Raw genomic sequence first — 19,165 nt, 5'->3', positions numbered from 1 at the left:
TACTTGATTTACTTTCTAGTAAGTTTTGGAATTGGATGATGTAAATCCTTCAGGTTTTTCCTTTTTTTTCCCCCCTTCAAAATTGTTTTGGCTATTCTGGGTTCTTTGTATTTCCATATAAATCCTAGGATCATGTTGTCCATTGGGAAAAACAAAACAAAAAAAAACCCAAAAAACCTCTACTGGGATTTTGAATATTGAATCTTCTAATCTGTGTACATGGACTGTCTCTCTTCTTTTTCAGATCTTCTTGATTTAAATTTATTTCTAAGCATTTTATTTCTTTTGCTGCTACTGTAAAGGAACTATTTTCTTACTTCCATTTTTTAATTGTTCCAACTTTATATCTTTTGAAGTCATTAAGAGGAGAAAAAATATTTATATAGACTTAGCAGTTTTCATTTCTTTCTGTAGAATCTCCCTAACATCTGGTGTCATTTCCTGTCCTCGAGAAGGGCTTCAGTATTCTTTAGTATTTCTGTACAGCTGGACTGCTAGCAAAGTATCTGTTTTTATTTATCTAGGCATGTTTTTATTTCATCTTTAGTTCTGAAGATAGGTCTGCTGGATATAGATATATTCATTTTTTTTAAAGAATTTTGAATGTGATTGAACTGCATTTTGGTCTCTACTGTTTCAGATGAGGGATCAGTCATTGAGAATACTATGTTCTAAGAACTCCCCATTGACGTCCTGCATCACCTCTGATCACACTATCAGACTGGACTGCAACTTCAGGCTAGTGGAGCAACTGACTTTGCTTAGCAGAGTTGCCGATTACCAACACTGCTACTTTCACCATAGCATAGTGGAACGTGGGTTTACTTCCTACTCCAAATCAAGTGAGCCCCCTCCAGTAACAAAGCTCTAGCCTCACCCTGGCAAAATTACCACACTGACTGAGCTGAGAGATAGAGAGGAGGGAATGGGAACCACCCCAAGAAAGCAAGCCGCAGATTCCCTCTGTTCTTATATATAGCTCCAGCAGCTTTTTCTGAATCAACATTCTTCAACTTGTTGTTTGCCTTTAGTCAATTTCCAGAGCCCTGAAATGCATGTTTATGAGCCTTTAACTGTGTTTTATAGTTGATTTTTGGGAAGAGGATTTGCCAACTTCTCCACTCTACCATAGGCACTGGTTGGGTGATTCAGACTGCTATAGTTCTATTCACTTATGAACATATTCATATCTTTAATTTTCTTTGGCCACTTTTAATCAATAGGAAATATCTGTTGGTCAAAATCACTCCTGTCATTTTTAAATGGTTTTACAATTTTAGTAACTCCCTGTAATCCACTCATCATAACACTCACCATACTAAATAGCAAATTGCCTATTTAATTATCCTTAACCCTCACTAAACTGTAAGCTCCATTATGGTAGAGACTGTCTCTTTTGTTCACCAGCTATATTTCTAGGACCTGGCACAGCCTGATATATTAAGAGGTGTTTAGGCTTATTTTTAAATATTTGCTAAGTAAACAAGTAAATTTCCCCTCCCCTGTTCCTCGTCTCATGTGCTGAGGTAATAGGAAGGAGCCTAGGAAGTGTAGAAGGCATTTTAACTAGAATTCAAGGGCTAAAGTAATTAGTCACTGGGGTTTTCTTTGTTTAGGAAAGCCCAGCGTTGCTCTCAAAATGAGTGATCATTTAGCTCATTAGAATCTCAGTTTGTGAACCCTAACTTGCTTTTGAAGCCCCTGAGCCTACAGTTCTAGTTTTAGGAAGGCTGTGTAATAGAATGGAAAACTTAGGACTGGGAGTTTTGATTCGCCCTTGTCAATACCTGACTGAATGTCATTCTGTCTGGGCCTCCATTTTCTCACTTAAAATGAGGAAGTTGGGCTGCATTTTATTGGTCTGCAAACATGGCCAAGCAGAAGAATCTGCCCTGAATGTCGTCCCATTGTGAGAATCCCCAGGGTTGAGATGGGATGACCTGTATTATGAAAAGCTCCAGGGGGAAGTCTTTTTGTAGTCAGCTAGTCTGGCAAATGGATGGCGTTTAAGAATCACTGGACCAGATGATCTCAAAGGCCCCTTTCAGCCCTGAACTTACTGTCCTCCCTTCCTCTCAACGAAAGTGAAACTCTCTTGGGGTTATGCACCCAGGGTCAACCCAAACCTCGGTGCAGGAGGGAAAGTCTTTGAAGATATAGTTTATTCAGGCCAAAGAAAAGACAGCTTCTGGCTTGTTTTTGTGAAGTCACACAAAATGTGGGTGTGTGTGAAACGGGAACTGGGGAAAGGAAACTTACACCTCTTTTGGCTGACTGACAATTGATACAGGAAGAGAACTGCTAATTATCTAATAAACGAGGCTGGCAGGATATTTTGATCACTTTACTCTTTCCTAACCTGCAAGTGAGCATTTGCTACTATCTTTCGTTTCCCAGTTTCTAGAAAAGCAGCCCTTCCCAGCATGAGCTTATTTCAAAATAAATTGAATAAGGCTTTGCATGCAAAGCAAGAGCGCTGGGTACTGTGAACAGGGGCTCTTCTCAACCAATTCCACAGTCTGTTTTCCTGGGAATAGAATGAGATAAACTCTGAGGGAAGTGTGGCAGAGGGTTGCCTAGAACAGGTAAATGTTCCTGCTCAAACACAAGCATCTGACTCCTTTTTGTCCATGAGAAACAAAGACCCACCTGGGTCCCAAAGAGGAAGGCTGAGATCAATGTGATGATGTGAAGAGGCTGGTGCTTTCTAAGCTGCTAGAAGAGTGCTTCCTCTAGATGCCAAAACCCAGTATTTGCTGCCTTAGACTTTCACTGGGCAAGACTAATGCATGGCAGGACGGCTGCTCCACTCCCAGAGCACCAGAGATGCGCTCTGATCTGCAAGAGAAGCACGGGCTGTGTTTCCCTGTTCATGGATCCTACTGAAGCTTGGTGCTTTTTCTGATAAGTAGCAATTCTATTCAGAAAGAAGAAAATAAGTAATTTTTTATACAACTTACTAATCCAGTGATTCTCAATCTTCTTGGAATGATGAGCTTACACTGTTTGATGGAAATGTCTGACAGTCGTAGATACTTTGATTAAATTCTAATGCTTCCCCAGCAGAAATAGAACATATCCACGAAAAATCACGTATGCAAAGAACAGAACAACACAAAATGTTTGTAACTTTAAGTAACAAAGATAAGGTTCAAGATAGCATGGAAAATATCACTTAGATGTAAAAATAGACACAGGAAAATTATTGGAAAGAAACATGTGGAATAATGATAATTGCATTAGAATGGTGTGATTAACACTGGATTTTTTTTCTTTTCCACACTTTTTGTAAGATGGCTTAAAAAAATTAAAATATCTACCATGGTTAATTAAGAATAAGTGCTATTGAATGAAGATCATCTAACAGTCTGAGCAGCCACCTCTACCTCCCTGTCTTCATCTCCCCAATTTTCAGTCAGAAGAATCAAAGAAGGGGCGAGTGTTCATGTATGGGAAGAAGAGTTAGGGATGTGCACTGATGGCTAGCTAGCCGTCACAAGCTTAGGAGGTTTAGGGATGAGGGACCAATGAGCACACCTCGATTATTTTCTGAGTGTGAGAGCATCTGTGTTACAAATGATACTGACAAGCTGTATTGACAAGGAGGAACTCTGACAGATGAATGCTGGCGATGCTGCTCCACCTGCTCCCCCATCTTGCACTTGAGTGGTCATCTGTACCTGTTCTGTCTGAATCTCAACATGGCTCTTCAGTCTAATCCAATCTCCACGGCCACTACCTTGAATATCCTGCTACCATTATCTATTCTGCTTTAAAACCTTTCAGTTACTCCCTGTATTGTACAGCAGCCACTTTCTAACACTATGGTTCAGCTCTACCTAGCGTTATAATTTTTGACATATAATAAACAACAATAAATATTTGCTGAATGAAAGAGCAATCCTTTACCAGTTAATATGTGAATGAATCAATGAACTGTCAACAATCATTTTCCAGAATAGTGGAAGAAAGACCCCTGAAAAAAAGCTGCTCCTCCACGAAAGCAATGAGAACACTGGAAAAAAGTGTCGACTGTCAAAGTAAGCTTTATCAGAGCTCTGTAAATTAACTAAAGGCTTGCAACAATCTGAGGAGCGTCCATTTAAGAAATATGACTGGATCGTCATAGGAACAGCAAGATTCGTGGGGGTTTAATTCGCCAGTCTTATCCACCTCTTCCTAGTTCTGCAGTGGTCTTGAAAACAACTATGGTAGCTGTGGAAACCAGCAGCCTAGAAGCCCTCAGAGGAGGCATGATGGGTTTGGAACTCCCCAAACACCCCATAACCAGCGAACTGTCACTATCTGTCCTGCCTGGCAACTTGCTGATGGGCTCCCTTGTCAGGGATTGCCTTTACCAAGACTTATACAGATCTTATTCTGTGAAAACAGCCCTATCCGCAGAGTGTTTGTCGAACGCAATCAGTGGCAACTGTTGAACATCACAGCTGCCTGAGGCAGTGTTACCAGGAGGACTAATAAGAGGCTGTCCAAATTCTTCAAAGAAAACCTGGAGAAGGAGATGTCCATAGGACACTTTGAAAAGTACTTCTGGCACATTTGTGGGAGTCAGAAAGGCCACACACAGGTACCAGGCTATGGACATGCCCAGGAAAGACCTGAGAAGGCCTGGTGATCATAACTCTGGCTAACTTAGAAGCTCTGTGCAAGCAGAAAGTGAAGGTCAAGGCAGTGTTGTAAACAGCTTGCCAGAGCATTGAAAGCACGGCCAGTCATGCACATACACAGCCCCTTTGCAAAGGCTGGAAAACACTGGTTCAAGGCATTTAAGGAAATCTGTCCAGTCACCAGTCGGCCACTAACCTTACTGATTAGACATCTCAGTGGCCAATACAACAAAGAATATATAGACTTTACAAAGTTACTCAAGGAAAATCACTAAACAAAGTAGTTAATAACCACCACAACTAACAGCAATAACAACAAACCCCGAGGAGAGGGGAGAAATCTAATTTCCAGAATTGGCACATTGTATTATTTAAAATGTCCAGTTTTCAACAAACTATTATAAGACATACAAAGAAACAGGAAAGTATTACCCATTTAGAGGAACGCAAGTCAATAGAAACTGTCCCCAAGGAAGCCCAGATGACAAAGACCAGCAGAAGACTTTACATCAGCTATTATAAACATGTTCAAAAAATGAAAGAAAACTATGTCTGAAGAAAAGGAAAATATGAGAACAATGCTTTCACAAATAAAGAATATCAATAGAGAGTTAAATGGTAATAAAAGAGCCAAACAGAAATTATTTTCAAGTACATATGAAACATTTTCCAGGACAGACTACACATGGCTATAAATCAACAAATCACAACAGATTTAAAATAAATGAAATCGTTCAAGACATGTTTGCCAACCACGATGAAACTCTGAAATCAACAACAGAAAGATACTGGAAAATCTTCATATAACTGAAAATTAAATCATACATTTCTAAATAACACACGAGTCAAAAAATCACAAGGGATATTAGAAAATATTTTGAACTGAATGAAAACAAAACCAAAACATATCAAGATTTATGGGATGCAGCTAATGCAGTGACTTAGGGAAAATATATAACCCAAAGAAGCCTATATTAGAAAAGAAAGAAGTTTACATAAAAAAATCTAACCTTCACCAAAAGAAACTTTAAAAAAAAAAAAAAGGCAAAATGAAGCAAACAAACACACAAAAAATTAAACCAAAATAATCAGAAGGATTGGAAATAATGCAGACCAGGGTGGAAATCAGTAAAGTAGGAAAACAAAAGCAATAGGAAAACATAAATAAACCCCAAACTTGGTTCTTTGTAAAAATCAACAAAATTGATAAACCTTTACCTAGATTGACCAAAAAAAGAAAAAAAGGGGAGAGGACCCAAATTACCAAAATCAAGAATAAAAGAAGGAACATCACTACCAAAACTACAGACATTTAAAAGGATTATAGGAAAGATTTTGAAAATTTTATGCCAAAATGGTCTATCCACACAATGGAATATGTATTCAACCACAAAAGAATAAAGTGCTACACGCAATGAAAAGCAACCCCGTGCGACAACGGGGATGGACCTTGAAAACAGGCTGAGTGGAAGAAGCCATTCCCCAAAGACCACGTATTTCATGACTGCCTTTGTCGTGATTATAGAGCCCAGAGGGGTGAGAGATGATGCAGAGGGAGAGAAGAAAAGGATCTGGCTCCCAAAAGGTACACTCTGCTAGGCTCCCAAAAGGCTAGGGACAGTTCATTCTGCAGCCGTGGAAAACCTTCCACTGGGAGGAAGTACTATGGTCAGACCTCTAAGTGTTAGAAGGATTACACATGATAGGAGGGATTGATGGGAAAAAGAGAAGACTAAGGAAAAGAAAGATAGCCATTTTCTAACAGCGCGAGGAAGTCCAGTGATCTGTCTAGAAAGGGAAAGATGACTTTAGGAACAAGTGAGCTCCTGTATCTGGAGTTAAGTAAATCAAAGGTGGGCGGGCATTCACATGGACGTTGAAATTTGTTGGATTAGGGCATGAAAGTTTCTTCTAACAACTTCAGATTTTATGGTTTATGGATGGAATAGTTAAAAGGGAAAGTAGAATAAAGAAAATTAACTTTATTTTGAGACCTGTTTGAACTTTGGAATTTCCCTTGAAAAAACAAAATTTTGTTGATTTATTTAAACTGCTTACTGAGCACCTTCTTTGTCTGACTGTGTTTGGTGATAGACATGCAGCGTGGGCAAGGCAAACATAGTCTCTGCTTTCATGAAGACTCTGGTCCAGGGAGGTGGGGGGTATGGATAGACCAGAAGTAAACAGATGCTCAAATAGATGAACAGTTATAAATGTTGATGCATTTGATAAAAGAATACAATGATACTGTGCAAGTGAGTGACAGAAGAAAGAGCCCAGGATGTCTCTCTGAGGAGCGATACCCACACCAAGAGCTTCTGAAGTCTGGGGCAGGGGAAGTGGGTTGGGGGGAAGATAGTGAGAGGCAAGGCTCAGAGCAGGGCAGAGCGGAGGTCCTGAGGAAGGAAAGGGCTGGGAATGTTCATAGAAATGAAAGAAGTTTGGTGTGACTGAAAATGGAGGAGGATGTGGGTATGAGATGAAGACCATGATGTAGGCAGAGACCTTGTCATGCAAAACCTTGCAGCCATAATAAGGATTTTATACAAGGTACATTGAAAAACCAATGAAGTGTTTTAAGTAGAGGAACAATATGGTCTAATTTTTGTTTTAAAAAAGCCTCCCTGGCTGCTGTGTGGATAAAGCACTGGAAAAGGGAGAGTGGGATTAGAGAGGTGAGCAAGCAAGCTACTAGCATGGTCAAAATCTATTGTAGTGACAAAATTAAAGGACCTGGTGGTGGATTCAAGCTATGGAGAAGCAGATGTTGAGGGTGGTCCCCAGATTTCTAACGTAAGCAGCTGGGGCTAGAGGGCACAATTACTAAGATGGGAAGATTGGAAACAGAGCATATTTTGGGAGAAGATAACACCTGCCAAGTCCAAAGCTGGTCGTCATTGTTTTGATCCCTTCTAAAGGAGCTCAGCAGCTCTTTGCACATGAAGGGCAATGGTCCAGGAACTTTTCCTTACACCGGTGGATTGATGCTAGGAGGTGTTTGTGACTTCAGTATTATATTGGGTGAATCTCACATTTAGGGAGATTAAATGGCATCAGCAGGTACACTTGTGAAGGCTTTGTATTTTGAGACAGTCCACAAGTCTCATAATATATGATGGCCCACACCTGCGGGCTTTCTTTGGCTCGTGGAAAGACAATCAAGAACATCAATGAGCAACATCTGACTTGAGTCTTGAAGTTTGGGTGAAATAGAGGTGTGGGCTGGGGAGATCATCCCAACCATGGAGTAGCTATCTCGCTGTGGGGGAGAGACTTTAAACAAGTCTTATTGACTATTTATGTGGAGTCTGATAAAGCTAAGTGAGACGTGCCTCAGCCCTGGGGGGACAACTGCCAAATAGTCTGGAGATTTCAAACCCTGTCCACCATGTCCAGTTGCACATGCGTAGCTGTGAGTACAGACTGGGCAAAGCTGCTGACTCAGGACAGGGGGCTGGGACAGGTCTGCTTGCCCAAAGCTTTTCAGCAAATTCTACTGCCCCCTGTGCAATCTGCTTTTAAGTTCACAGGAGTAGGTTTTAATTTTAAATTATTAAACCTATTTAGAGTTCTGTATCATCTTCCATTTGTTTGAAGAAACTGAAGTATCAGCGCATAATGTAAATTAAGCCTACTGGTTCTTGTTTGGGGCTGGGGCTCAAAGACAATTCATATCACAATGAGAATGGATTTAGTATTTGAGAGGCACAAACACATAGGACCACACATGGATTACTGTGTTTCTTTTCTGGTTAGCAGACATGAATCTAACCCCTATTCTAATCCGCTAAGTTTATTCATGGAAGTGTAAAAATACTAATTCTATATACCAAGCTATAAACAATTCGGACTTAGTGAAAATGGAATTACAAGTCCTTTCAGAGTGAAGGATCTCCTACTGAGGCAGGGATTCTAGGAAGCCCATTCTGATTTTGAAAAATAGAGAAGCTTGAGCTTTGGAAGGCATGTCAACAATCCACTCCTAAAATGTGTAACACTTGGTGCTAACATTACATCTGGTTCCCAGTCAGCCTTCAAGGGCTGTATATTGAGTGAATGGTTGAATCAATGCATATGCCTCCATGAACTTCCATCAACATTCTGCCATCTCCCCAAGGGCAATAAAGCAAAATGACAGCTTTCTCAACTAAAATTGGTTTTATAGTTTATCAGAAATGCAATGTGAATCTCTTTACTTTGATTTTAAAGCTAGGTTGCTCGAGGTTGTACCTGCCTTCTAATGCAGAGAGAAAACTATCCAACCATCTCTTTCTCCACTTAAAATGGTAGGAAGTTCACTTTTTTAATTCAGGTCCATGAAAATCCATGCAGGTCTAATCTCTGGGATCCAGTCCATAGCACTCACAAAATTTACCGCAAAAGAATGTAGCACTTCTGGTACGGGCATCAGAACCAACTGAGAATAATTACAAAGTAAATAAGCAAGCAAAAAATCAAGCTGATACGCAAGAGAATGTGAATTAACAAACAAATTACCTTAGAAAAAAGCACGATTGACAACTGCCTCTGGGGAGCCTCCCTGTTCCCTTCCTGTTTCTTCTCTAGCTGGAAGAGAATTTGACGGACAATGGATGAAATCTGTGACACGTAGATACCTTTCACGGTAGCAAAAGTAAAGAGGCATTGATCAACCTCAAATGAAAACAGGTGTGGCTCTTACCTCATTTTCTGTCTCACTTGAATCACTGCTTTCTGTTCTCGGACCTCCCTTTCTTCCTGCTCTTTGCCCTGGTCTCCTCTTACAGTTCTCATTGTTTCTTCTCCTTTGTTACTTTAGAGTCATTTTCGCCTCCTTTTGTTTGACTTGGAAATAAAAAAGCATATGCAAAGCCTTTGCAAAGTGTTCTTTGTGTTCTTGTTGAAAAACATTTATTTGTGGCTGCATCTGACCTAGGTTACTTCCAGATTCAAAGTAGAGGCACCGCCCTCCCTCTGAGGAGCCTGTAGCCAACCCAGCGCATGGCAGTTATAAGGACTCCTGAAGGAGCGTTCCTGCCCGAAAAATCTGGTTCTGTTTTTTAATACTAAGTAATTCTGATGGATGCTTTGAACCTATTTCTTTGACTCTTGCCTAGATTCTGAGGCCATTTTCCCAGCTATCTGCATACTCTTTGGGCTGAGTACCTGGACTCTGAATTGTTTTTTTTTCATGCTGACTTTCCAAGCTTGTTTATTACTTCAAGCACTGACTGCCCATTTGGTCTTGGATATAATGTTACTTCTAACCTTTAAAACCAGGGTTTCCCCCTATTTTGTTTCCAAAATTACAAATGGAATGGAGAATAGTATGATATAATGGAAAAAAAGCATTTGGACTCCAGTCAAAAGAACTAGGGTTTGAATACTCTTTCTGGTTATCAATTTTTTGATCCTGGAAAAGGCACTTACTTTGACCCCTGGATTCCTCAATTCCAAAGTGGTACCAATAATAAATACTGGGTTCTTTATCTAGGAGGGACCACCTTGTTTCTGATTTCATGCCAAAAAAAGCTTCTTTTTTCCCCACCCTAATTGTTGTTCCTCAAGAGGTCAGACTGCTAATCTGAATGGTCACATTCTGAGACGATGATTAGGCCACACTTACACTAAGGGCGTCCACGAACAAGCTGCATCAGCATCACCTGAAAGCTTGTAAGAAAATCAGAACCTTAGATCATACCCCAAACTCTCAATCTGCATTTTAACAAGAGTCCCAGGTAATTACCAGGCACGTTCCAGCCTGAGCAGCTTTGATGGGGAGGGTCCACGGCCTTCACGCCAGCCTTCCTGCTCCGCTCCCACAGCCAGGCTGCCTGAGCTTGGACGGCCTCTCGGACCGAAGGGCATATTGTTACCAATGGCATGCGTAGCAAGTTAACGCAGATATTTCTGTCCATAAAGTGTGAAGAGAAGCTTGTGGTTGTGAAGTTATCTTTTCCTAAAGGAAATGTGAACTAACTTATGTTGAAAACCAATAGGAAGGAAGCCTGGGCAGGTACGGAAGTGGAGCTCGTCTGAGTGCGGTTTGAGACAAATCAAATCCCCGAGTGCGGAGAGGGCTTGCCTTTTTAACGAGCTCGCCAGTGATGGATGCCTCTCCAGGGAATCCCTGGCTTCCAAGAGGGGAAAGAGTATAATTGAACTTACAGATCGTTCTTTCTACCCCACAGAAATGTGTGTGTGAGCTCGGAAAGATGGAGGCTCTCTGAAGGTTCCTAGTGAGGTGGGCTGAATCAGAGTGGGATTATAGAATGTGACTTGTCTTCTGATTAATATTCATTAGATTTGGATATTCTTGAATCACTGGTGGCTTATTTAAAAATGTTTGCATCTTTTACCTGTGCTTTCATGTTGCTTAATTATTAAATTTTTTTTTTCTGTCTTTTTCTCTTCTCTTCCTTTTCAGGTTTTTCCTTTTCTTTATACTAAGTTGTCATAATGTGTTATCCAAAGAGCCCTATTTTTAACATTAAACATTGTATGTGACGGCTACCTGAATAAAATGCAAACCTCATGTAAAACAGAAGTTTGGGAAGAGATCAGTGATTGCTGGAGGGCGGAGAAGGGGACTGATTACAAAGGTGCATGAGGGAATTTGGGAGGGGAGATTCTAGAACTGTTCTCTATCTTGACAATGGAGGTGGTTCCCCGGATGTATGTATTTGTCAAAACTCACAGACCTCTACACTTTAAAAGGGTGAATTTAAAGCATGTAAATCGTAACTTATTAAAAAAGGAGGGAGTTCCACTCTGGAAAACAAATTTAAAAATTAAAATAATGACACTGAGTTCCATAGGATGGGTGTGGGTGTATATGTCCTTACTCTGTAAAAGGCAGCTTGCTGTACTGGTTAAGAACATGACTTTCAGAGCCAGGGGACCTGAATTCACCCTGTAAATGAAAAAAAATTCTCTGCTGCCTCAGTTTCCTAATCTGTCAACTGAGGTAGAGCAGCATCTCCCCCATAAGGGCTATTGTTTGGGTTAAACAACAACAAAGACAACGGTAAAACAGAGGGGCGGACACTGAAAATTTAAGGCACTGAAATGGGAGAAGGTCTCCCATGTTTTCTTTTTCCTCACCTCATGCTAGATGAGGTCATCCTTGTCTCTGCTGAGAGACAGTCTTCATCACAAAGCCGCCACACGTAAGTGTGCCCAGCCTGCCGTTTCAAGCAGCCACTGCTGAGTAAACGTTCTGGAATAAACCTGAGAGAGAGAATAAATCACCTCTCATGCCACGCTCCCTCCAGGTGAGGACTGAGGTCATTGCAAAAGGCATAACAAATAGTCGACATAATGTCCCAGACTAATAGATTCTATAAGGAAAACTAAATGGAAAATGTTTCTTGAGCGCTGGGCACCTCTGATGAAGAGACAGTGGGGCCAGGGTTATTATAGATGTAGCTGAATCAATAACACTTTTTCTTTCATTTCTCTCTCATCTCACGAAAATGCCTATTTTAACCAGCAAAGAGGTAAGGAGATATTATCAAGGGCAATTTTTCATGCTCACATGGGTTATATTCTGGGACACTTCGCTTTTTTAAACAGCCCCATTTCTGGGTATTATCCCCCCTCTCAGAAATGTATTCAATTCTCTTCCAGCAGCATGAATTCATCTGGAAAGCTATGACAATCAATTAAGTAAATGAGAAAATAGAATGCTTGTAATTATGATAATCAAGCTATATGAAACCCACCCTCTTAGGTCCGGTACCCACACATCTTTAAGCAATATATTAATTAAGCTTTGGGTAATTGTTACAATTAAAATCAAGCTTTTACAATTTTAAAAAATCACTCTGAACGAGAAAAGGGAAATATTTTTAAAATATATGCAGCTGTTGGTTTTTAATGCAATTCATGATCAGGACTCCATTGTCACTTCCCTGGCTGCACAGAGACCATTCCAGTATGCTTTACTGATGTGACTGCTCATTTACAACTGGAGGAATTCGTATGCAGCACCCTTATCAGATGTTTTCTTGTTTCTCTAAGTCAGAGGTCAGCAAACTTTTCCTGTAAAGGACCAGTTAATAAATATTTTAAGGTTTGCAGGCCAAGAGGCAAAGTTTGAAGATAGAGAAAAGTACTTATATAACAAGAAACAAACTTTGGCAGTTCCTGTATTGATAGGATTAAAACATAATAAAATAATAATTGAGACAATTTTTTTTTTTGCGATACATACCTACTAATGAGAAAAGCAGAGTCCTTCCTGTTGGGGTAACATTTTGCTTCACTGGAGTTCAATGTGTCTCCCATCCTCGAGTCACTGCAAATGTTCATCACCAATCCATTCTCAGCTTGTGGGCGGCAGGCTCGATGCGGTTCGCACGCAGAGTGCAGTTTGCCAGCTCCTGCTCTTCATCAGTGTTCGCAGCCTTAGGGTGCATCAGAATCATCTAAAGAGCTTGTTAAATACACTGCCGAGCCACACCCCCAAGTTTCTGGTGGGGCCCAAGAATTTGCATTTCTAACCAATTCTCACCTGACACCGATGCTCCTGGTCTGAGGCCATACTTTTAGAACACCGTGCTTGACACTGGTCCTTTTAAAAAGTCACACTGAATACAGATCTACATATTTCATTTGCTCGCATTTCAGCTTACCCGATAGACTTCACCTTTTTGAGCGCCAAGGCACAGGGCAGAAAATCCCAAGTTAGATTTCTGTTAAACAGTGAAGACGTATTTAGCTAGATCAGGAACTTTTGTCTCTGAAACAGCTATTAGTCTCTAGCTTGCAAGGTCAGGCATCAGCGTCTACAGGTGAAGAACGCCTGAACAGCACTTTCCTGGTTCCCCATCAAATTTTTAAAAGAGCATGCAATATTCCAAAGGCTCTCTGTGGCTGAAACATAAGAATGACAGCTTTGCTTTAGATGTGACATGTCCTAATGCATCAAGCACATTATCAGTATAACGCTCTCTGGATTGGAATTTGTTGGCATATTCCACCTATAGAATTGGTCACAGACTTCCGTGAGGTCGCCAAGGGGCAAGGGAAATAATAATTTCATAACTCTTGGAGTAGCCCATGGTTCACTAGACCAAGTTATCTCTGAGTTGACTGTTAAGTTGCCCTGGGCTCTTGTGGACAAGCTCCAAATGATTTGAACTGTCACCTGTACTGAGGTTGTAGGGAAGGTTAAAATACGACAGGACATCGGCTCATTTCAGTGATCAACTCTCACCAAAGACACTTTCAGAAAAGAAGCAAAGTGGAAAATATGTTCTCCTTCTGTTTATTTGTCCCAAAGGTTTAAAAAAATCAGCTTTATGGAACCATAGTCTTCCTCATGACAGATGGGCTTATACATTAGCATCGTGCTTCCAATCAACAGTTTACATTTCACGAGGAAGGTGAAGAAACTGAAAGTAGAGACATTTTCTGCATCTATTTGTCATTTTTCAGTTTTATAACATTGATACAAAAAATAGTATTCTGATTAGCAGCTGGATTGGCAACCCACGTAACCCTAAGGAGTCCTACAAACCTGAAGAGTGCATTTTTACAGACAATTACGTTTGTTGAAAGAGTATGTACAATTCTGACAAATAAATACATAAATACAATCATTCATATATAATGATATACCTAAATGTCAATTATCATCCACAAGTGTTTCTAGTAAATTACTTCTTTCATTCACAAGTACTTTGTTGCTTATAAAAACTGTCTTCACCTTTACAGAAGAAATGACATAATCAATTCCCCCACTAAACCCACTTATTAGGAAAGATAGAAAATGAATCCCAGATGCTTTATGTAAATATTCCATTGTCTTTTGATAGAAGAGATTTGATTGAAAAAACTCCTTCCTTAGCTTCTCTGTAAAGAGTTTCTTCTCCCCACATCATATCATGCAAAGGGGTTTTGTTCTTCTGAATTTATTCCAAATTGAAAATGATCTTCACTTTTTGATTCTGGTTATTTAAAAATACAATAATATATATTGAAACCTGCATTTGCTCCAATATCAGAAGACACAAAGCCACACAAACTAGCCACCAAAGATCAAAAGTTTTTTTTCCAAAAATAAAATTTTAAATGGAGATTTAAGAGTAGAGACATGAGTTATTAATACTTTTTGTTATCCAATGCAAAATGAAGAAAAAACAGGTGGGGGGACAGTCAGAAGGTTTTTGTAGACACTGTCTGAATGACTTCTGGTACAATGCTGTGTGAAACACCATTTTATGTCAAAGAAATTGATCATAAATTAAAAAATAGCTTCACAAAGAATTGAAACCATCATTTGGCCAGTGTCATAAAACTAACAACAGTAGAAAATTAGAGCTTTTTCCTGATTACTTGACTTAACCATTTCTGGAACATTCCAAAAACAAAGGGTAAACATGCTTTAGGCTATTGAAACACAGGACAAATGGCTTTGTCTCACCAAGCTCCATGCAGAAGAAAAATGTCCATAGCAAGCAGATTCTAGCTATACGTACAGCTGAGGAGAAAAAAAAGTGCCTTTAAAATATATACACATGGTCTTCAATGAATATTTACATGTTCATCACGTGGGTACTACTTAGCATAAAAAAGTTAGGAAACAGTCCTTTAAGACATGATTTTCTGATTTTTGCTCCTTTTAAAGATTAGGGCTCTATTCATAATGTACTCACACACACACATAAAATAATTCACAGATGTACACATACAATGCTAATAATGTGCAATTCCTCGACACTGAAGGTGCCTTGACTGAGCATAAGGTAAATGCAAGATGTTGGTATGAGACTGAGGCTTGATTCAACTACACGCTTGACGGGCGAACCAAGTTCAAAGTCATGAGACTTTCCCAGTGATTGGGACTCACAGCAGTTGAGGGTTGGGGGTTGGAGGGTGGCTCGCCTTGTGCGGATCCATCTCTCCCCGGGCTACCTAATGCTGTTTTCTAATCAAACCCAGCAGTCCTGCTGACTTGAGATGAAGATGAGTTAAGGGACAGGAAGGCCTGTCTCCTATTGGGTTCTCTTGGGCTGGAGAGAAGACATCCAGTGTTTTCAAGAAATAAACCATGACTTCCATTTGTACATTTGGTCTGCATGTTTGCTATCAACTGCTAGGGGAGCTTGCAAAAGTCAGGTTAAAAAAAAGAGTATGCTTTTTCAGTTGTGGAGTTTTCTTTGAATGAAAAGAAACAGAAGTTTTATAATGAATAGTAGAAATGTGTGGTGTAGGGCTTAGCCAAGTGTCTAGTCTTCTGCTAGAGGCAGACTAGTTCTACCAGTCCTCAAAGCTCTTACTGAGAATTCAGATCAAATGTTTCCTGAGATCTAAGTTGATGTGATACATTTTGCAAAGCATGTGCTTCAGTGACTGCAATGGACCCCCAGCCAGAGGCTCCTCCCCAAAGAAAGGCAGCTGCTTTCCCTTTCAGCACCCTGGGATAGCAAGGCAACGCACTGAAGTAATAACTGACTCGTTGAAACCAGAAGAAATGACAGAGAAATTGAAGCCTACCCAAATACCCAGCATACTCAAGGAAAAGTCAAAATCTTAGAAGAATCAGGTGCACTAATAATTCATATCTGATCTTTATTTTGGCCGATTTTACATTAAGATGGTGTTACTACTCCTAGTGGCCATCACTGTGATTATGCGATTATTTTAGCATTTAGCATAATGCAGGATACGTTGCATTAAGTAGCACCTTTGAAACTAAGGATCTCAAAATACTTAGCAAATGCGATTTGCTCTCACAGCACCTGTGAGGTAGGTGTTTTTCCCAACCTTTTTATAAGTGAGCAGAGTGAAGCACAGCCAGGTGAGGATGCCTGCTCACGTGACCCATGGGATGGCATCAAGAATGTGAACCCAAACTTATCCATCCTTCCTTTCCGTAAACCTCAATCACAGAGCTTCCAGAACACCCCCGAACAGCATCACCGTTAGAGATACTTGGCTGTTTTGGATGTTGGAGAGATTATATCTATCAACAGTAGGGCTAAATCCTTCAATAACATTGCTACCCATTAAAATATTTTCTCACGTGCTTTGCAAATGTACAGAAGGTGCACCTTACGCCAGTGCTGAGTTTGTGTTAATTATAATGCATGTATAAATTTGTATTTTCTCCATGGTATTTATTGTTCTTTTGGCCTCCTATCAACTTACTTCTACACATGTGCCTGCTTGAGCCAGAAACTTTCCAATGTGTTTAGCAACATGGTATGGAGGGAAAGCAGGTGAGATTACGTTTGGCAAAGTCTCCTTGGAGGCACCGGGTTATGTTTGTTCTGAAAGAGCCAAAAAAAAAAAAAAAAATCTCCTGTTTATTTTGTTAAGTAGCATTTTATATACATTCCACCCGCTGACTAGGTTTAATTCTTGGATGAGCAAGCAGAGTTGTCTTCCGAACATAGAGAAGATTTGATTCTCAAGTTTAAATTCCCATTTATTTAACTGCAGCCTTCCTGCCAGCACTAAGTTCATTTCTTGATGGAACTACAAATACTGTATACATTCCATGGTAATACAGGTAAAAATTCAATGAAACAGCACACATAATATTAATAATCACATCCAGTGTGTCTCCCTGACTGTGCATTATGTCTGAATTATTTTTTAAAAAGTGTTATTTACTTATTTATTTCCTTTTGCAGAGATGATATGAAGACATTACCGTGAGTGCCAGTTTCCCAGAACCAGATTTTTGATCTCAGATGTACAGTATGTAAATTGTAGTGGTTGTTAGGAAGTTGCTTTTTGAGATAAATGCAATACCTTAGGACCTGAGAATGAAATCTGGCCCTTTTAACTCATGTATTATTTCTCTGACCAGAGCTTAACATTTGTAGATTGGTAATCCAAGAAAGGAACTAGCAGTGGGAAGAAAAGCACTTTTTACAAAACCCCTTCACCAGTTCACTTCCCCTGGTGACACCTGTAAAACACCTACACCCTAGGCCTCATTTCTTAAAAAAGAAAAGAAATGTATTTACACCAGTAAAAATCCTAACATCTGAGATGTTTCTTGCTTGACATGTCATTCCAGATTCTGTGCATTTCTTCTGGTGAGATCTGATGCACGGTGATAACTCGGCGGTACCTACACAAACTGTAGGCCATTTTCCAGTGATTGAAGCCACTGTTCTGGAAAGGATGTATGCCCAGCTTGCGAAGACACAGTCCCACGTATACATCTTCAAGGTGGAGCAGCCTTGTGTGGAGTGAGGTCTTGTAAATGAGCTCAGCCACATCAGCTGAGAAGATATAGCCGGTCCCCGAGCAGAACGGTGGGTAGTTACTGTCCGGGTACAAATCCCTGGGCATATACCACTTACTGCGGACGTCCCGGATTGGCCCTCCGTTGATGACGTAGCCAGTAAAATACCTCCGTCTTGGTTTGGTGGAGGGTTTTAGCAGTTTATAAATCAGGTTGTCCATGTTTACAAAAATGTCACTGTCTGTTTTCATGACATACTTGGCTTTTGAACAAAAAGTGGCCACCCATCTCATCCCCATTAATGTTTTGAGGGTAAGGTTATGGTAGGAATCAATGAAGTCCTCCACGATGATGTCGTGAAAGATCTGGCTCTCTTGTTCAACCATCTGATTGAGAACAGGGTCAGCATTCTTGCCCAGGAGGAAGAGCGTGGCTATCTTGATCCCTTTAAAGTTGTTCTCATCCCCCCACGTCTCTCGGATCGCTTGGCGGGCATCAAATTCTTTATGGGTGGTGCTGATGAGGATAACAAGGAAAGGAATGCTTTTCTCACATTTGTTGGGCTCGTTTATAAGAAATTCAAAAGAATGTGGGTTTATAGGTCGAGTTCTTATGTTGCCAAAGGTGAAGTTTTTCCTGGCCACGGTCAGATGGCTGAACGGCTTGGAGCCAGTGTAGGAAGAAGTAGGGCGAGTTACACTCAAGTACCAGAGAGCACTGGCCCAGCACACAACTGTCAAAACATACAAACAGGAGACCTTGGAAGCCATTGTCTTGAGAGCACGTCTATTCCCAATATTGAAGAATATGCCTTCTTGGCATTAGTTTCTTTTCATTTTGCAAAGGCAGCATATTACTAGTAAAGCTTAAAGTTTGATGGAGAAGTGTGAGGGTGGGACTGTCCATGGGGCTCAGTAGCCGTCTGGCATCTCTGCATTGACTCTACTTTCTCCCAAACCTGATGGAAGTTCCCGTGCCTCATAAATCTTCCACTTAACTCTGCAAAATCAATAAAGTACAGTTGTCGTTCAGATTTAGTCATTTTGCATCCTCAAATAAACACAAGGGTCAGAGAATTACCCAAGCTGATTAAAATAAACATTCATTTCCATCAGTACTGAAATCTCCCCGATACAACCCTCCTACCTTTTCTTCCCTTGACAGACGTTGTTTGTGGATATTCCTACCCAATTAACACGTGGACTGTAAGCTCTAGATGAACACGAAGTAAACTGAGTATCTGTCATTTTAAAAAAGCTCCCCCTCTTCACAAGAGGCCTTCTTTGCAGTTGAATATTTTCCGACTCTAAAGTCTTCTTTCAACCAGTAGAGTCTCACAGCCACATATCTT

The 19,165-nt window shown here is 40.3% G+C and overlaps 1 protein-coding gene across 1 annotated transcript in view; it reads right to left on the bottom strand.

Moving 5' to 3' along the window:
• Nucleotides 1-19,165, bottom strand: part of B3GALT1 (beta-1,3-galactosyltransferase 1) — a 515,937-nt gene that overhangs the window by 11,986 nt on the left and 484,786 nt on the right. Inside the window, exons 5-8 of the mRNA XM_064484882.1 lie at nucleotides 12,823-18,813; nucleotides 11,712-12,650; nucleotides 9,310-10,277; nucleotides 9,126-9,194 (exon numbers count right to left, since the gene is read on the bottom strand). Of these exons, the coding sequence (XP_064340952.1) occupies nucleotides 17,604-18,584 (981 nt within the window). The 5' untranslated portion in view covers nucleotides 18,585-18,813 and the 3' untranslated portion in view covers nucleotides 9,126-9,194; nucleotides 9,310-10,277; nucleotides 11,712-12,650; nucleotides 12,823-17,603. The remainder of the gene's footprint in view (nucleotides 1-9,125; nucleotides 9,195-9,309; nucleotides 10,278-11,711; nucleotides 12,651-12,822; nucleotides 18,814-19,165) is intronic.

The sequence above is a fragment of the Camelus dromedarius genome, chromosome 4 (genome assembly GCF_036321535.1).
Source record: "Camelus dromedarius isolate mCamDro1 chromosome 4, mCamDro1.pat, whole genome shotgun sequence".
NCBI lineage: Eukaryota > Metazoa > Chordata > Mammalia > Artiodactyla > Camelidae > Camelus > Camelus dromedarius.
Note: the sequence above shows the minus strand (reverse complement) of the source record. Positions and strands in the feature narration are given on the sequence as shown.